The sequence below is a fragment of the Enhydra lutris genome, unplaced genomic scaffold (assembly GCF_002288905.1).
Source record: "Enhydra lutris kenyoni isolate GAN:26980312 unplaced genomic scaffold, ASM228890v2 scaffoldscaffold21, whole genome shotgun sequence".
Taxonomy (NCBI): domain Eukaryota; kingdom Metazoa; phylum Chordata; class Mammalia; order Carnivora; family Mustelidae; genus Enhydra; species Enhydra lutris.
The window spans coordinates 6,980,524-6,999,779 of NW_019154105.1; the positions used below are offsets into that span (position 1 = coordinate 6,980,524).

Consider the following 19,256-nt stretch of genomic DNA (forward strand, 5'->3'; position numbering starts at 1 on the left):
ATTTTATTCTATTTAGAATTTGTCACTTACATTCACTAAAATTGGGTAAAGAACTAATTGGATTCATTTAGCCTTGTTCTTAGTTCGAAAGCTGTACCCTCTAACTCATTATACACACTTAGAATGAAGATTGCTGCCCGTGTAATTTCTGAGATGGTATCCGTATCACAGGGTGTGCAGAGAAGGAGAGGAGTAATATCGTGGCATCTTTTTAAAAGGCAAAATGAAGATATATGTCATGAAATTTTCTTTATTAAAAATTATTTTTTAGTAAAATCAAAAAATTCTAAGAAAAAATATCCCTTCTCATATTAGCATTGTGGTAACAGTACGAGACAATGTAATAAGCTCTTTTAATTCATTTTGTCATTAAATAATGTGTGAATAATATATTCTTATTGTAAAAAAATTACAGATACTATAGGTAAAAGTTTTCTTGATCCTGTCTTATTCCCACTTCCCTGTTTCATCTTCACAGATAACCATTTTATTTCCCATGCATTTATGTGTATGTGTTCTATGTATATTAGATCTTTGAAATATATATAAATAATATGTGCCTTAGTCTGCAACCTGCTTTCTTTGTGTTGTATGTATAGATATACCAATGCATTTAGTACATACAGATCTACCTCCTTTTAACCTCCATATATTCCAGAATATGAATGTTTTATAGCTTAAGCATTTTCCTAATGATAGTGTTTCCAGTTTCTTTTTTCAAATAAAAACGAAGTTGTATTTTATACTTGCATAAGAATTAAAAGCAGAATATAAAAACAAAAATCAGTGCTGCAGTGACAGTCTTTATATGTACCTGTTTGTACACATAGGCAAATCTTTTTTATTGAATTTTAAGTCGTGCTCATTTTTGATAGCAGTTGCAGAGTATAAATGCAAAGAAGTCTCTGAAAGCCTTACCATTTGCTTCTATGCAGATTTTCCTTGTTTACAAAGTAGTTTCTTCTTCAGGATGAAGGACCAACAGCAAGAGACCTGCTAGTGCAATATGCCACAGGGAAGAAAAGCTCCAAACACAAGAAAAGGTTGGAAAAGGCTATGAAAGTACTCAAGGTGAGACTTGTACCTGGCAAATGAGGTAGGAATCATTAGACTGTGGAATATGGGGTTTTTAGCAAAAGCTTTTAAGAATTTGAAATAAATAGAATTTTTGAAAAACTTAGAAATGTGTGATGAATTTTTAAGTACTGGTTTTTTAGATGATGAAATGTTTTCAGCTCTAGCAAAGTCTGTGACTTGAATAAATTTGATTAAACTCACTTTTCACTTGTGATCAAGATGGCCTATAATAGGGTGTTTTTGCTGGATTCATCTTCTCAGAAGAGTATACCAATGAAATACATTTTGTATTTTGTAATGGTTAGTCTGAAACCTCATTAATTTAGCCCTTCTTTGTCTTTAAATGTCTATATTTCTAAATTCTTTTAAGTCTCACGGGTGCTATTTGCTGGAACATTTCCGAGGTTTAATGTAAAAAGACAAAAACCACCTTTAGTTCTAGTTGAAAGAAAGTTTTTGAAAGAAATTTGTTGTAGGTTCCCCTCCTGCAATAGTGTGGTATAATGTGAATGTTTTTCTTCTCATTTTATTTCAGAAACAAAAAAAGAAGAAAAAACCAGAGGTGTTTAACTTTTCAGCTATTCATTTGATTCATGATCCCCAAGGTATTATAATTATGACTTGCCAAGTTCCTTTCTGGCTTTTTCTCTGGCTGTTACCAAGGAATATAAGCTCCTTGGCATTTAATAAACAGTAATTGTTGTTACTAGTTGGTTGTAGCTTGGGGAATTGTATTCTAAAGTTGTAATTCCCAGTCCACAGCAAAATAAGAATGTGGAAGAAGAGTTCTTTATGTCTTTAATGAACAGTCGTGGTAGGACATTGTGCTTGACTAAATGAAAACTTGATAATCTCTTAATCGGGGCAGATTCTGATTTAGTAGGTCTAGGGTGGGGCCTGAGATACTGTATCTCTAACAAGCTACCAGGTAGACCAGCTGCCGATGGTCTGTGGACCCCACTTTGGGAAGCAAGGCTCTGAGAACTGTTAAGTGGGGCTCTTATCAAACAGTCAAGATGTGGATGCTCAAAACTTTAGGGATCCTTCAGACTTAACTTTGGGCACCAGTGAAAGTCCATTCCCCTGTGTGTGAATCTTTTCACCTTCTGTGTTGCTGCTGTTCGTAACTGTCCTGGTTCAGCAGAGTGATTCAGGCACAGTCAGTGATCTAACGACTGTCTCTCTCTACACCTGTCAGATAATGCTGTACAGACCGTGGACTCACAGTATACTTCTCTGATCTTCTGCTTTCCAGATTTTGCAGAAAAACTGCTAAAGCAGCTAGAGAGCTCTACGGAGAGGTTTGAGGTGAAAATGATGCTCATGAACCTCGTCTCCAGATTGGTGGGAATTCACGAGGTTCGAATTACATTATGTTTCTCATTTTGGTGAGAATATTAGAAATAGAATTATTCCTGGTGAAAGGAAAGCCACTAAGGTAGAACAGTGGCTTAATTTTATCCCTCAAAACCATTTAAACCCATACAATTTAGAGAAGAATAAAATCTTCCACTCCGAAAATAGCAATTTTTATCACTTTGTTTTCTTATCAGTAAATATGGATCTTAAATTCTACACGTATTTTTATGGACAGACTATTTTGTGTTCTGATTTTCTACTTTATTTGATCGACATGTACATTTTTCTGAGCCATCATAACCCATGTATTTTTATCAACTATTACTCCATCCTGCAGTTTCTTTATCCCTTTATAGCTTTACTGACTTTCAGACCACTCTGGTGGGAGATTTTCAGTGTTTGCAAACCTGAATTCTCTGGTCATTTATTTCATGTTGAATTAAATTGTAGGAGCTCCTTGGTGGTATTTTGTATACATACATACGCGTATCTGTATAGTGCATACATATGGAAACTTCACACATACTCACAGACCAACTGCTATTGTAGAAAATGAGATTTCTAGAAAGTTAGGCCGTGAAGAAATGGCATTGAGGTTGTTCCCTATCATTTCACGCTTGAGATTTGCTGCTGTGTACATACATCATTGAATGTGTTCCCTTCTTCGGAAAGTTTAAAAAAAAAAAAAAAAGTTTATTTTTTAAAGCTCTTAAAATTTACGTATGTATTATGTATGTATGTATGTATGTATGTATTTATTTTTATGTAATCACACCCAACATGGGGCTTGAACTCGTGACCCTGAGATCAGGAGTTGCATACTCTTGCAAATGAGACAGCCAGGCACCCCCTTCAAAAAGTTTATTCAAAGAAGAAAAGTAAAACAGCCTTATTTATTAAAAATCTAGCAGTGTCAACATGTATCCAGTTAAAATTTAAAGTACATGTGAGTGAAAGCACTTGTTCCCTTTTTCTAAGAAAAACTTAACATCTTAATGAATAAAATGCCTTTTCTCCATGGGCTCTAGTCCTACAGCAGGATTACCAGATGAATTTATGTTATATTTGTGCAGAAATTTCATGTCAGGCCTGAATTTGAGCTTCATAGGAAAGCAGAAGTGATGTGTAATTTAAGCATGGTTTGATGGAAGTGATACTAGAGTTTCACAACTGACTACAGTTGAGCATCCATCTTTATACTGAATCTACATCTTCCTTATTACTGGTATGGTCCTGGTTTTGCTTTGGGGCTAACTAGAAAAAACTAATTTATTCTGACACGGTGAACTTTGCGTAAGACAAGTCCATGTGCAAAGTTTCTCTCCTTGTAGTTAAAGATTACAGCTGCTTTGGTGAACATTTTGTAATGTATGGTAATGTCAAATCACGATGCTGGGCTCCTGAAACTAATACGATACTGTATGTCAACTACCGTTTTTAAACTACGGTTGCTTTAGTAACTAGACTCTGTCACCTTTATTTAGGTAGACTCCAGACTGCTAGTGTGTTCTCTGTAAAATACAGAGCTCAGAGTAGTGTTGAGCTAAATAGTGAGCTTCCTGCAGTGTGATTAGACTGGTATCCAGTAATAAAGTGAGAACTGTGGGGGTTTGGGTGATTAAATTATACCAGGTACTATTCAGGCTGGAGTTAACTATTTTATCCCTTGCTTTGGAGCCTTAATATCATTGCTGTTCCTTCCTATAATCCTCTTTATCTTTGAAGACTTAAAAAAGTTAGTTCTGCAGCCACACCGATTTTAAAAGTAGAAGAATGTTACATTTTGGTTGCCTTTTTCCCTCCTAGTTTATTGTGCATATACTTCTTCCTTGACATAATGAGGATGGCAGCAGCATGCCCTCCCTTTCCTTGGGTAACACAGTACATTGGATCATGAATACTTGTTGAGAAAAAACAAAAATAAAAAATGATCCCTAGTTAGTTGAGCATGGTGAGAAAATTGCGTTAGGGAAAAATAAAACTCTAGAGCATCAGTTACGTAAGTATTAAAGATTATGCTTCTTTCCACAGCTTTTTCTCTTCAATTTCTACCCCTTTCTGCAAAGATTTCTGCAGCCCCACCAAAGAGGTAAGCTTCCCACTTGCCACGTTCCTTTGCTGACCTTGGGTTGGAATAACTACCCATGCCTTTTGTTTTGGAATTATTAAAGGCAAGAGTAAAGAGTAAAGTGTGCTCTGTTTAAGAAGAGGGGAGGGAAACCCTTTTGTTTTCTTTACCCCAGTCTGTCATGGGTTAATTATTCCGCTTATCAACTTTAAGAAACAGTTATTTTTAGAAGACAAAAGACTGGATTCTCAAAGCAAGTCTTTTTGTAACATTTTAAACAGGTAGAAAGTTCTAAACAAGAAATCTGACCTACTGTAACTGAGAGATACCAGAATTTTATGTTACGTTATCATTGTCCTCACATGTGTTCTCAGTTAAAAACAACATAAGGGCAGGAAAGAAGAGATGGTCGCTTTTGCCTTTGACCTTGAACCAAGATAGGAAGGAAGCCAGCATTTATTGAACTTCTAACACGAGCCAGGTGCTGTGCTAAGTGCTTTACATAATCATCTCATCAGATCCTCGCTTCAGTCCTGTGAGGTGTAGAAATAAAAAGACCAGGGTCCCTCGGCAAATAAATGGCAAATTGGGATTCACCTCACTTCTTCCTTTGGCCGGAGGTCTTGTTCCTAATATACGCTGCCCCTTTGAAGGGAGAGCATGCGTATATATTTATGTTTTTAGTTATTTATTTAGTGATTTCTAGGCTGGACACTGAGTTAGTCGCTAAGAATTCCACAGAGAACATAAAGGATGTCCTCACCTTCGTGAAGCTTACAGTCTGGAGGGAGGTCCGGAGAGTGCTGTGTATAAAATGTCTATGTGAAGATAAGTATTTTGAGGAAAAGGGAAGAATAAAGACAATACAGAGTGCTGGGGCAGGTTCTAGGTTAGAATATATCAGGAAAGGCATTTTGAAAAGGCAGCGACTGAGCAGGGACCTGAGGGAAGTGAGACGTGAGCCATGCAGGGCTCTGGGGCTGGGGGTTCCAGGTGGAGTTAAGCAGCAGTAGCGTCTAAGGCGAGAACGTGCTTGCCGTGTTTAATAGTAGTCCTGAGAGGCAGAGCAGTGAACCGACTGTGATCTTTCTGCTCTCTTACATTTTTAGAAGTAACAAAGATCCTTCTGTATGCTGCCCAAGCATCTCATCACTTAGTACCCCCCGAGGTGAGAACTCTTACCCCTTACTTCTGTCTCCTAGCAGTGCCACTACAAACTATATCATGGTGGCTTTTCCTGCAGGGCCGGTTTTTCTTCAAAATGAGAAGAGACACTAACTCTTAAAGAGATGGACATACAAGTTTAGTTATAGAAACTGAAAAAAAATTTTTTTCTATAGAAAAGTAAAGTTCATTTTAGAAAAGTTGTTGAGAATTCTGACTTTAATTGCTAAATCTTTTGTCAGAGAAGTCAAGAATATCAGTAAATTTAAAAAGAGTACCAGTAAACTTATTTATAGTAATTATTTTTCAACGCTGATAATTCCTTTCTTTGATTAAAATAGCATTAGAGGGGCACCTAGGTGGCTCAGTTGGTTAAACATCCAACTCTTGATCTCAGGAGGCTCAGGTCTTGATCTCAGGGTCATGAGTTCAAACCCTGTTTTGGGCTCCATGCTGGGTGTAGGGCCTACTTAAAAATAAATAAAATAGAATAAAATAAAGCAAAATCATCGGGTTGTCCTTAGTCAAAGCAATTGTTTAAATCCAACTTGAAAAATAATACTAAAAGAGAGCAGAATTTAAGCTAAGGATAACCAGGAAGACTGCTACCCGCAGTATTTTTATCTGTCTTTCTCAGTCTTGAGTCCTTCCAACTCCCAGACTGAGGATGGAAGAGTTTTACGTGAACGGTCTGTTGTCCCTTCGTCCTCACATGTTTGAGTAGATAGAGGCATTTTATCAGCACTCACCTCTTTTCTTTTATTCCCAATTCAGATCATTCAGTCAGTGCTCATGACTGTGGCCAACAATTTTGTCACCGACAAGAACTCTGGGGAGGTCATGACAGTAGGGTATGTAGAATGTACCTGGAGGCAGAGGATATGTTTTTAATGGACTGCTGACCCTGGAAGTCCCCAATTTATATACCTTTTGATTTAGTCTTTTTAGGAAGCCTTAGATTAAACCATCTGAGATTGATGTTTGGGCTTTTTAAATTCATTTTCCTTTTCTAGAATCAATGCTATAAAAGAGATAACAGCTCGATGTCCTCTAGCCATGACTGAAGAACTTCTCCAAGACCTGGCTCAGTATAAAACACACAGAGATAAGAGTAAGATGCCTGTTTTTCTCCGTAGATCAAAGAATATCAAGTGACTCTTTTTTATCAATAGACTCTTTGCTCTGGAGTTCCTAATTAAAGGTGTTATTTTACAGATGTGATGATGTCTGCTAGAACTTTGATTCAGCTCTTCCGAACACTGAATCCTAAGATGTTGCAGAAGAAATTCCGGGTGAGTGAGACATGCATATGTTGATCAAAGGTTACACTCTCAGAAGGTGAGACTAGCTTCCTATAGTGTGAGTTTCAGTGTTTTTGAAGCTTCCACTATGAGTACTGGTAATTTTATTCTCAGAACACAATTGAATTAAATCTCGTCGCTTTAACTGTTCTGTAGTCGGCACACTCTCTTTAATGCTGACTGAGTCTTACAGACCCATCAAGCTATTTCTTCTTGAAAGCTTGTGACATCATTAACAGATGAGAATTCCAGAGATCAGTCAGTCACTGATGCCAGTATTGAACAGGCTGTTCCCCAGCCAGCTAGGACCTCTTGGGAAGCGGGAAGGAAGAGAAATGTGTGTGTGGAACAGAAAGAGAGCTGGCGGTCTCAAGACTTGAGAATTGGAGTAGTTGTTCTCTACTCACTGCCAGTTTCCGGATCATATCAGAGGAGAGCAAGGAAGTAGGAGGCAGAGTCCTGGCTGAGGGATTTACTTTTCCCCAAGGCATAAGTCGACAGTTCTGTCGTTTGATTACTTCCATTGTTCATGATTCTCCGTTCTACATTCATCATCTTAGAGAGTCCTTTCTTTTGGAGGCTTAAACTCCCGACCCTAAGTTTTATACCTGAGCTGGGATCAAGAGTGTATGCCTCACTGACGGAGCTACCCAGGTGCCTTAAGAATCCTTTTCGTGAATAATGCCGTCTAAGAAGCTTATTAAAAACCTTATTTAAAAAACAAACAAACAAACAAACCCTTAATTTAGGGGGTGGAGGAGGTGACTGAGGGCTCAGTCAGTTAAGCATCCAACTCTTGATGCTCATGCTTGGGCTCCGTGCCCCTCAGGGAATCTGCTTGACGTTGTCTCCCTCTGCCTCTACCCCCACGAGCACGAGCACCCGTGCGTACTCTGTCTCTCTCTCAAATAAATAAATCTTCAAATCAATGTTCTTTCCTTTAGGGGAAGCCTACAGAGGCCTCCCTAGAAGCAAGAGTGCAAGAATATGGAGAATTGGATGCTAAAGATTACATTCCAGGAGCAGAAGTTCTAGAAGTTGAAAAAGAAGAGGATGCTGAAAACGATGAAGGTTCGTTTTCATTTCACCATTATTGGAGATAAAATCACTCCTATACTGTATTGACCTTGAAATCTTTATGCTGACTGAACATTCATTGAACAGATACTTACTGAGCAAGGACTGTGTGCCAAGCACTGTTAACAGGCACTGGGGATCAAAATGAGCATGGTTCCTGCTCTTAGGAAACTTGCACTGTAGTGTAGAGGTCATGTCCTCAGGACGGCTGCCCCTTATATAGAGCATGCAGGGCATTCGGGAAAAATAATTGTTTTTTTGGTGCCTAGAAAAAATGATGAGGATTAGTCCTGAGCATTCCCCCAACAAGCAGTCCCCTTGTTGAAGGAGAACACTTGTTGAACGTTATTGAATGCTTGAGAAGACTCCGTTCTGATTTCCAGGATTAGCCTTTATTTCTTGATTACTAGAGTCCTGTCTTCTTCATATTAATTCATTAATTGTATCAGCAAAACTTTGTAAAGCATTACCTGTGAGCTAGCCACTGTTCAGTGTAAAGATGAATGGTGTCCTGTTCTTGAAGACCTTTCTTTTTTTCTTTTTTTAAAGATTTATTTATTTACTTATTCATTCATTTAACAGACAGAGATCACAAGTAGGCAGAGAGGCAGGCAGAGAGAGAGGAGGAAGCAGGCTCCCTGCAGAGCAGAGAGTCCGATGCGGGGCTCGATCCCAGGACCCCGAGATCATGACCTGAGCTGAAGGCAGAGGCTCCAACCGCTGAGCCACCCAGGCACCCCTTGAAGACCTTTCTTAAATAGCTCAACAATAAAGTGTTACCAGGATTTATGATTGAAATGGGGCCTAAGGGCAAGAGAGAAGTCAGGTCTACCTCAGAAGTTCAAAAAATGTCTCAAAGAGGGGCATCTGGGTGTCTCAATGAGTTAAGCATCTGACTCTTGGTTTTAGCTAAGGTCATGATCTCAGGGTCCTGGCATTGAGCCCTGTGTCAGGCTTCCCAGTCAGCAGAGAGTCTCCTTGAATCCCTGTCTGCCTCTACACCTGCTCGAGTGGCCTGTGTGCTATCTCAAATAAATACATCTTAAAAAAAAAAAAACCTCAAAGATGCTGACCCATGAGCTATATCTTGACTAATAAGCGTGGAATGGTAGAATAGTGGAGATTTTCCAGGCAAACTGAGCAAAGCCCTGAAGGATATAAGAAACTGTTACAGTGGGGGCACCTGGGTGGCTCAGTGGGTTAAGCCTCTGCCTTCAGCTCAGGTCATGATCTCAGGGTCCTGGGATCGAGCCCCACATCGGGCTCCCTCCTCAGCGGGGAGCCTGCTTCCCTCTCTCTCTGCCTGCCTCTCTGCCTCCTTGTGATCTCTCTCTCTGTGTCAAATAAATAAATAAAATCTTCTAAAAAAAAAAAAAAAGAAAAAAGAAACCATTACAGTGTAGGACACAGGATGGAACGTAGCAAGTGACCAGACTAGCGCTAGAGCTGAGGTCTCCGCAGGGGTGGTTGTGTATATGCCATACCAGAAAGATGAACCACTTCCTTGTGGGGAACAACTGAAAAATTGCAAGTATCTGTGATTTCGAAAGCTTACTGTGCCGTGACTCCAGTAAGAACTAATTCTTCCTCATTGAGGTATCTACAAGGTCCTTCCACATCCAGAATCTTCCTCTTCCGTTCTCTGAATGTTTCTAACGAGTTTCTAAAAACATGTATAAATGCGCTTAGACAAGTTGTCAGACCCTAGCTGTGTGGCCAAGAGAAATGTCCGGTTGCTGTTTTGGTGGAAAGAACATTGGCTCTGGATTCAGACATGATTTTTATGATTTCACCGTACAGCCACATTTTCTAGCAACGTGGCTTGGGGTAGGTATCTTAACTTACAGGGTCTCTTCCTCTTCTTTTGAGTCATGAGAGTTAATTTAAAAAAAAGTGATTATAAGGTTTTAGCATATGGTAGATACATGGTCAGTGCTTATTTCCCGTTCTATAAATTAGTTAAATTGATGTGGTTTATTTAACAATAAACATTGTCCAATTCTTGGTCAGTAGAGTTCCATTGACTTTTACCTTACTTTTGCTGAATTTATTTAAACTTATCGTGAGTACAACATAAAGTGACAGCACTAACAATGTCTTGTGTGTCACACAGACGGATGGGAAAGTACCAGTCTCAGTGAGGAGGCAGATGCCGACGGGGAGTGGGTTGATGTGCTCCACTCTTCTGACGAAGAACAGCAAGAAATAGTAAGTCCTGGAATGTCCTCGTACAGGGCCTCACTCCGATGTTTCTTAAGACCTAATTCGTGCTGGGTGGGGACGTGGGGATGACTTCGCTCTCCCTTGAGCTAGTGGCTCTTTAAACCTCTCTCGTGTGCTTTTAAGTCACAGAAACTCAACAGCATGCCCGTGGAGGAGCGCAAAGCCAAAGCTGCAGCCGTTAGCACGAGCCGCGTGTTAACTCAGGAAGACTTCCAGAAAATCCGCATGGCCCAAATGAGGAAGGAACTCGATGCTGCCCCGGGGAAAGCCCAAAAGAGGAAATACGTTGAAATTGATAGTGATGAGGAGTCCAGGTAAAACGACCCATCCCCGGCGCTGCTCCCGCCCGCTCCTGTGGTGGAGCCTATCGGGAGAAGGGCCTCCGCCCTGGTTTCAGACGATACTTGTCCTTCACCGCAGGGGCGAGCTGCTTTCTCTTCGGGACATTGAACGCCTTCATAAGAAACCAAAGTCTGACAAGGAGACACGGCTAGCAACGGCCATGGTAAGTGAAGTACCATTTCAGTCCCTGGTTCTTCAAACAAAAAGCAAATAAGGTGAAAAATGAACTAAAATGAAGAGCAGTATTTTATTCTGATGTTCTAAATAAAGGTATAAATAGCGTAGAAGAAAATGCACAGGCGTTAGTTCTGTTAGAGGAGTTTTAACAAATGGCCAGGAAACCACCAACCCAAAACCAGATGTGGAACACAGAAAGGGCCTCCACCTGTGCTGGTATCTGGGCGGCTCAGTGCATTTATCCAAGCTATTAGGAAAGCAGGGGGATGTTTATAGTCATTAAAGAAAAGCCTCTGGCAGGTGCTGTGGCCGTATCTGGTTGCACATCTCCAGCCTCTCCAGCCTCCTGTCTTGCCAGCTCCGGCGTCTACACCCTATTTGTTTTGCGCACCATCCCATACTGGTTCCACATCACCCTCTGTATTCCATTGGTACTGGAACCTGTTCAGACGAGTTTAAAAATCCATGTTCTCCTTCTCCACCTTCTCATTCTCTGTCCGTACTTCCTGAAAGTCTCTACCCTCCCCCTCCTTTCTCCCACCGTGCATGCCTTCATCCTGCCAAAAACACTCATTCCTTTCTAGGAAGCTCCTCTGATCTGACTGGCTGAATTATGCCCTTTTCTTCCACTGAGCTCCCTTGCCCCATTTCAATGTACCATGGTCATTTCTCCCCTCGAGTGAGTTACTGGGGAACAAGGACTGAGTTCCATCCTCCTTTTGTCCTTGGCTTCCAGTAGAGTGCCCGGCAGAGCGGAGATGCATCTGTGGGGGAGGTAACCCTTGAAATGTTCTTGTGTGTGTGCTAATAGGCCGGAAAGACAGACCGAAAAGAATTTGTGAGGAAGAAAACCAAAATGAACCCATTTTCCAGTTCCACAAATAAAGAGAAGAAAAAACAGAAGAATTTTATGATGATGCGATACAGCCATAACGTCCGGTCAAAAAACAAGCGTTCCTTCCGAGAAAAGCAGGTGAGTTCAGTGAAGCTTGATTGGTTAGAGCGCTGTTTTCGTTTTAAGACTTCTTTACTCTTGAGGCAGTTGTGCCTTTAGGACCCTGTGTTACGTGTGTCTTAGGATTAATGGGGAGCATTATTGGAGAGCATGGACAGGGGAAAGTGGTCAGGACATGTAAAACCTACACCTGACTGGGCTGAGTTCACCTGTGTGACCAAAGGGGAGTCCATTTTCTTCCTCTCTAATCAAAGGAGGGGAGGCTAGAAGGTCTGTAAGGTCAGCCCTATGCTAACGGTCTCGACACTGCATCTGTGAAATACAATACGATCCTTCCTTATGTGCCCTTTTGCAAAGCTTTTATGTTTACAGGTTTTAGGGATTTCATTTTATCCATGTACAGGCTTTGCTGTGTAGTCCTGTGCTGCCCAGCTGGCTGGCTTATTTAGTAATTCATTATAATAATAAAACAGATTCATGTTTTCTTACCTTTCTCCACGGGGAATGTACCAGAGCATTCTAAATGTATTCTGAAGGATCGCCAGGAAACCAAGTCAAGAGCAAACCAGTGTTCTTAGATTGCTAGCCCAGGATGAGCCTGCCAGGCCCGAAAGTTAATGGCCCGATTTCCAGGGCAGTGTTCCATCTGTGGGGGCACCAAGGGAGTCTTAACTAAATTAAGGTGCCATTTAAAATGTACCTGAGGCTTCTGGGTGGCTCAGCCGGTTAAGTGTCTGCCTTTGGCCCAGGTCATGATCCCAGTATCCTAGGATCAAGCCCTGTGTCTGGCTCCCTGCTCAGTGGGGAGCCTGCTTGTCCCTCTCCTTCTGCTGCTCCTCCTGCTTAGGCTCTATCTGTCAAATAAATAAAATACTTAAAAAATAAAATCTATCTGCTTACTTCATTTTTCTGGTTCTAAACTATCCTGGTTCTAAACATCATGTAAATAATACAGTGACAGCATTTTGAAGAGAGGTTGGTAAAATTGAGATGTAAAGAAAGGTACCCTTTCAGATTTTAAATACCTGAGTTGTGGGGTGCGGGGGGGCTCAGTCAGTTAGGCCTCTGACTCTGGATCTCAAGGTCATGAGATTGAGCTCACATGCTCAGCAGGAAGTCTGCTTGGATTCTCTTCTCTCTGCCCCTTCCTCTTGCTCTCACTGTCCCTCTAAGTAAACAAATCTTAATAAATAAATATCTGGACTTTGCCAATTCAATTTAAGTTCATAGTTGAATTGATTCAGTCTGTTAACTTGTCCTGCAGCAGACCTTTGTAGGATGGTAGGGTTGAAGAACAGTAACCACTGAGTTTTAGCATGGTTTGTTCCTTCCTTTATTATGAAGTTTTTGTGACGGAGGATGTTCCCCGACTCCCTGCTTCTCTGTTGTTTCAGCAAGATTTTTTCTGGCATGATATGGAAGCCTAGCTTCGTTCCTGGCCAGCACCTCTTGAGTCGTGAGGTGAAAGGATTTTTTATTTAAAAGTAAGAGTTCGTGGGACATCGGACTTGTTGGTTCAAGAATGTCTTTCCTTTGTTCTCCAGTTTCTTTGTCATTTAGAACCTTAAGAGTAGAATTTCTGTTTATGGATCCTTGCCCCATATTTTCTTCAAGGTCTCTTCATTACAAAATTTGACTCTGGGTTCCTGATTTTCTCTTACTCTCTTCTTCACTCTAGACCAGCCCTTCCCAATAGAAATTCTATACAAATTGCATGAATAATTTTAAAATAAATAAAAAGAAAGAGGTAAAATTAATTTTAGTATATAAATATATCTTATTTAACCCAATATGTCCAAAATAGTATCATTTCAATATGTGATCAGTATAAAAGTTTTAGATACTGTACCTTCTTGTTTTTGAAGTAACTGAAAGCCAGTGTGTTTTACCCTTGTGGCACATCTCAGCTTGGACTAACCATTTTTCCAATGTCTAATTGCCGCATGTAACTGGTGGCTACTGGATCGGCCATGCAACTTCAGAGTATCCCCCAAACGGACGCGTGATCTAAAATAGAAGAACCCATTTCAGTCTACCTTTTGTGTATATCTTTTGCTCCTCACACATTACACGTCTGACATTTATGGTCACCCAGCGTGTGAATGTTTTGTCCCTACGCGAGCAATTTTCTATAATACTGGCAAGGTGTCCTACAATTCAGTGCTGACATTGTTTTCCTGGAGGTAGTGTTAGATCCCACAGATTCATTGATCCCACAAGCTCAGTGTCATGAGACTGCACCTGCCACCTTCCCCAGCTCCCCTCCCTGAAAACACACACACACACACACACACACACACACACACACACACACTTCAGAAAGCAGTCACAAGCCCAGGTGATAACCTGTGTTTCTGACCAGTTACCCACTCTTTCGGTTTGATTAATTTGCTGCAGTTGCTTACGGGACTCAGGGCAATGGTTACTTAAGTTTACCAGTTTATTAAAGGGTACAGATGAACAGCCAGGTGAAGAGAAACATATGGCAAGGTCTGGGAGGGTCCTGAATGCAGAACCTTCTGTCCCTGTGGACAGACGTGGGATACATCACCCTCCCAGTGCAGATGTGTTCACTAACCTAGAAGCTCTCAGAGCCTCACACTAAAGGGATTTTTTTTTTTTTTTTTTTAAATTTATTTGACACAGAGACAGACACAGCGAGAGAGGGAACACAAGCAGGGGGAATGGGACAGGGAGAAACAGGTTTCCCGCAGCACAGAGAGCCTGATGTGGGGCCCTATCCCAGGACGCTAGGATCATGACCCAAGCCGAAGGCAGACGCTTAACAACCGAGCCACCCAGACACCCCTAGAGGGATTTTTTGAAGGCTTTATCACATAGGCATAATCAATTATTAATTCCATTTCCAGCCTCTTTCCCCTCTCTGGAAAATCATGTGTGTTCAGGGTGGAGGGTGCCAAAAATTCAAAAGTCTTTCTTAGACCAGCCCATTTCCAGGAATCCATCTGGTTGCCTCAGTACAAAAGATGCTCCTAGTGCTCTTATCACAGGGAATTTACAAGGCTTTGGGGAGCCTTGTGTCAGGGACAGGGTCAAAGACAAATATTAACAGGAGATGCCCTTATCACTTAGGAAATTACCAGTTTTAGGAGCTCTGTGCCAGGATCCAGGGCTAGAGACCAGTGTATATTTTCTATTATTTCACACACCCAAAGCACCCTCTGGAAAAATCACATTTCATACCCCTTCTACTCCTCCATGATATTTTGTTGTTTTAAATAAAAGGGTCTTCCATGGCTTGACAAGTGTACATGAGGTCTTTTTTTTTTTTTTAAGATTTTTTTATTTATTTATTTGGCAGACCGAGATCACAAGTAGGCAGAGAGGCAGGCAGAGAGAGAGAAAGGGGGAAGCAGGCTCCCTGCCAAGTGGTGAGCCTGATGTGGGGCTTGATCCCAGGACCCTGGGGTTATGACCTGAGCCGAAAGCAGAGGCTTTAACCCACTGAGCCACCCAGACACCCGGCATGAGGTCTTCTTATACATTTTTGGAGTATACTCACAGAATATGTGAAAAGGTGGGGCATCTAGGTGGCTCAGTCAGTTAAGTGTCTGCCTTTGGCTCAGGTCATGATCCCAGGGTCCTGGGATTGAGCCTAACATTGGGCTCCCTGCTCCTGGGGGAGCCTGCTTCTCCCTCTCCCTCTGCCTGCCCTTCCCCCTGCTTGTGTGTGTGTGCTCTCTCTCTCTTTCTCTTTCTCTTTCTCTCTCTGTTAAATAAATAAATAAATAATCTTAATTTTAAAAAGAAGAATACGTAAAAAGGTGAGACTAGGAAAGGAAGGTAAAGCTTATGGCAGAGAGAGGAGGATCTTGCAGTGCAGCCTTAAGAAAGGTAAAGGAAGAGGAAGGAGAATATACAGGTTCCTTGTGTTCAAATGGTGGCGGTTGAAGGGGGAAGGGAACTGAGATGTTTATTACAAAGTTTAATGAGCAGAATTAAACCTATGTAACCTTGGGTTATAACATCATTCTCTAACATACAGTTCTTACCCTGTGCCTTGACTTTTCTAAAGCTTTCCATTTTTTAACTAACTCAATCAGTATCCAACAATATGAGTAGGTACTGTGATTCTATATTTTACAGATGAGAAATTAAGACATGGATGAGTCGGAGAAATGCCTCCTCAGCCATACAAATTAGGTTAAAATGAACTTAATTTTTCTACCTTAAGTGTCTACCCTTAGCTATTCTGCCTGTCTACAAAGACATACCAAGACCCGGATATGAATAAAGGCAAGGAATCAATAACTTAAAAATCATAAAATCCAAAAAATTTGAACATTTAGATAGAAAGTCAGGCCAATTCCACCCCCCAAAATTCTTCAAAGTAAACAAATAAAACCACGTATCTATATTGTTAAAATTCAAAAGCTAGGGGTCTTAAAAAATTTCTAGGAATCAAAGAACAGTGCTTGGGAATTCGTGGAATAGCATCCGTCACACAGCTAAGACACACACACACCTCAGGATGATGTGTTGATTTAGTGATTCCGTTCTGCTACACTGCTGTATAACCAAATTAGTATAACGGGGTACCTAAGACTCCCACGTTTAAATAATTTTTCTTATGTTCCAGCTGGCACTACGAGATGCACTTTTGAAAAAGAGAAAAAGAATGAAGTAACTTCCAAGCAAATTTTCCATCCCAAGAAGAATGCTACATTTGTATCATTATTTTGAAAATTAATCAAGGTTGTCTGTTTACATTAAAGAATCCTAAAGTTCTTTATTGTGAAAAACACAGTAAACTTGGTAGCAGTTTAGTGTTTCTGTTTTGGAGATGGGTAGTAGTGGGAATGCGTGAAATGTCACTGGTAGTGGTGGTGTAAAATCATTTTCACTTCGCATTCATGCAAAGAAGAAAAATGTTGGGTGCCTGCTGATTGGCACTGTGGATACAAGAACGAGTGAGCCATGACGCTCCCAGAAGGCATTCGCAGCCTGTTTGGGAAATGCGAGGGGGCAGAGGTGTGTCGGATGTGTATCTGGAGTGCAGTGTAAATAGTTCTTTAGTAGAGGTAGGTCTGTGCTTCGCTGGGGTCATAGAGGCCTCTGCAGGGCATGGGAGTTCAAGATTTTCTCTTTAAACGGGACAATGTTACAAGAGTAAGAGGTTCTTACTTGTATATAGGCTTACCTGCTCAGAACAGGTCCCTGCTGTACAGGTTTCTCATAGCCAATTAAGCTCTTTTAGTCCATCCAAAAACTGTTAAGTATTTTTTTGAATGCCAGGTATAGGCTTTTTGGTTACGACCTTGCTTTTTTAATTGCCTTAAGTATAAATAGTAATCGTGGAGTGTCTTTAGTTCATCATTTGGACCACCATAGAGGAAAAAGAAGTCGGATTGGTCTCCCCAGCCTGCCTTCATGCTGTGGTATTTTCAGCCCACTGTGTGCTTTGTCTCAATAAAAGGTTCCTAATCTCAGATAGGTCCTGTTGTGTGTCTTGACTGCTGTGCTGGTCTCCCTTCCCTTGGCGTGGCTGAGTAGACTTCAGGGGACACAGGGCCATGGTCAGCCTCTGTTTGCAAGTCATTGATTTGGAAATAGCGGGTGCCTTTGCCTCCGATTTCCTGGGTCATATTGTGGTAGATGAGAAAAGTGTTCTCTGTTACTTTAGAGTAAAAGGCAGTTTTCTGCCCACCAGAATTAGAAAGTAGCTTCTAAAACTTCTCTTGTTCACTCTCTGTGTTCACTTTTGGTTTTACGTGAAACTTTGGGACCTTCCGCAAAGATGCCTCAGATCACTGGACCTTCGTTGTGAAAACCTTGAAGTTCAGGGATTGAGTCGCCCTGGCCCGGTGAGAGGAGTTCTCAGAGTCAACTTCAGCGGCTTCAGGGTTAAACAGGAAGTGTCCGATGCAAATTTGATATTTCAGACCTGAAACTTCTCTCTCTCTCTCTCTCTCTTTTTTTGTTTGTACTCTTGAACTGGGTGTCTCCTTGAGAGAGGTAAATAAAATTAGAAATGGCATAGCCCCTAGGGTTCACAGCTTTGCCGCATGACTTCTGATGGTTCCTGGAAGTCTCCCCCTTCCTTCCTCAGGACATTCGGACCCCACTTAGAGGCCTGGAGGCCAAAGACCGTACTGTGCTCGGACTCCTGTTCTACTGTGACTTCACCCTGCTCTTAACTGAGGTTTATATGCAAGATAGAAAAATAGCTAGTTGAAAGGTGAAAGTCTTAACTCTTATTTCTTTAATCACATAGTATCTTAATTCTGCCAGATGCCTTTTATTGTATAAATCTTCCCTTGAGAATATATTCTGTAAACCTGAAGATCAGATTCTCACAAAGTTGGATGCTGTCAGCAAAGGCAGAGTGATCTTTCACGGTCAAAGAAGGTAAAAATACCTAGAAGAGGTCATCAGGGTCTGAGCTTCAACTTTTCAGTCTCTGCTTTTCTGTCAGTCCGGAGTATGGATCCATTTCAGGGACGAACACCCATTTCCAAGCTCAGAATGATTACAAAGTGATGTATGAACCTGGAATTCTGGCCCATTTTGTATGTGACCCCAGCAGGTTCCACAGAAGGCAGAGTCTGTTCCCTGCCGTATCACTAGTGCTGGTTCAGTGCCCAGGAAGTTAAGGGCTTAGCAAGTATTTGAATACATGATTTATTCCGTTCTCTCTCTGTAAATATAATACCACCTACCTCGTTGATTGTTTTGAAAATTTTGAGAATGTTCTAAGCACTTACCATGGTATTTGCCACAAAGTGAGCATTCAGTAAATTTCTCATCAACGATTAGATACCTGCTTTTATTTTATTTTTGTTTCATCTTTGTGAAATGAAACAATGATTATAGTTGTAACAATTATTTGTTTTACCCCTCCTCCATTTGGGGGGGATTAGTTTGAAATACAAAAATGTATATGGAATGCTTAGCGTGTCACAGTGTTTGTGCCATATGACACAATGAAGGAGGTAGACTTACAGAATGACTGTACAACACAAGGCTGCTTATGGAGCTATCAGAAAAGGCATAACATAGGGCTGAGAGCATCCTAAAAAGGGGGAAGTTCAGCCGGCCAGAGAGTAAAACGGCTGTTTGCTAACAAACTGATGCTTTCGATAAGCAGGAACGCAGTAGGAAATATTCCTGAATCATAAAAGTTATGGTTTAAAAGTGGTAGAATTTCTTAAAAGTTAGGTATAAATTGTGTTTTTAATGAAAACATTAAATAAATGTTTATAACCTCATATTCTAATTCTTTGAAAATTTATAATCCGTTGTGTCACATGACAACTCAGCATTAAATCAGAATGTTTAATTAGAATATTCTATTCTTCAAACTATCGTAGATAAATACATTTTAAACTGTGTTACCAAGAATAGTACAGTTCTACCAAATGACAGCCTTTTACTGTATAAAAATTAAAACTAAAAATTAACTTTATTTTTTAATGTATTTTATGAAATTTTAAAAAGATCTGGAAAATTAATAGAAAAGCAAAGCACTGACATGGTGCTTTTTCTCTTTTAT

At 40.7% G+C, this 19,256-nt stretch overlaps 1 protein-coding gene across 2 annotated transcripts in view; it reads left to right on the forward strand.

Moving 5' to 3' along the window:
- The window catches only part of LOC111149098 (SDA1 domain containing 1), a 31,154-nt gene extending 12,182 nt beyond the window's left edge, over positions 1-18,972 (forward strand). For both annotated transcript variants that reach the window (XM_022506014.1, XM_022506016.1), the window contains 14 exons: positions 970-1,071; positions 1,613-1,682; positions 2,333-2,436; positions 4,468-4,525; positions 5,614-5,672; positions 6,443-6,519; positions 6,682-6,779; positions 6,884-6,960; positions 7,914-8,040; positions 10,160-10,254; positions 10,393-10,583; positions 10,690-10,774; positions 11,600-11,761; positions 16,344-18,972. In XM_022506014.1, the coding sequence (XP_022361722.1) occupies positions 970-1,071; positions 1,613-1,682; positions 2,333-2,436; positions 4,468-4,525; positions 5,614-5,672; positions 6,443-6,519; positions 6,682-6,779; positions 6,884-6,960; positions 7,914-8,040; positions 10,160-10,254; positions 10,393-10,583; positions 10,690-10,774; positions 11,600-11,761; positions 16,344-16,391 (1,353 nt within the window). In that variant the 3' untranslated portion in view covers positions 16,392-18,972. The remainder of the gene's footprint in view (positions 1-969; positions 1,072-1,612; positions 1,683-2,332; positions 2,437-4,467; positions 4,526-5,613; positions 5,673-6,442; positions 6,520-6,681; positions 6,780-6,883; positions 6,961-7,913; positions 8,041-10,159; positions 10,255-10,392; positions 10,584-10,689; positions 10,775-11,599; positions 11,762-16,343) is intronic.
- Positions 18,973-19,256: the final 284 nt, after the last annotated feature.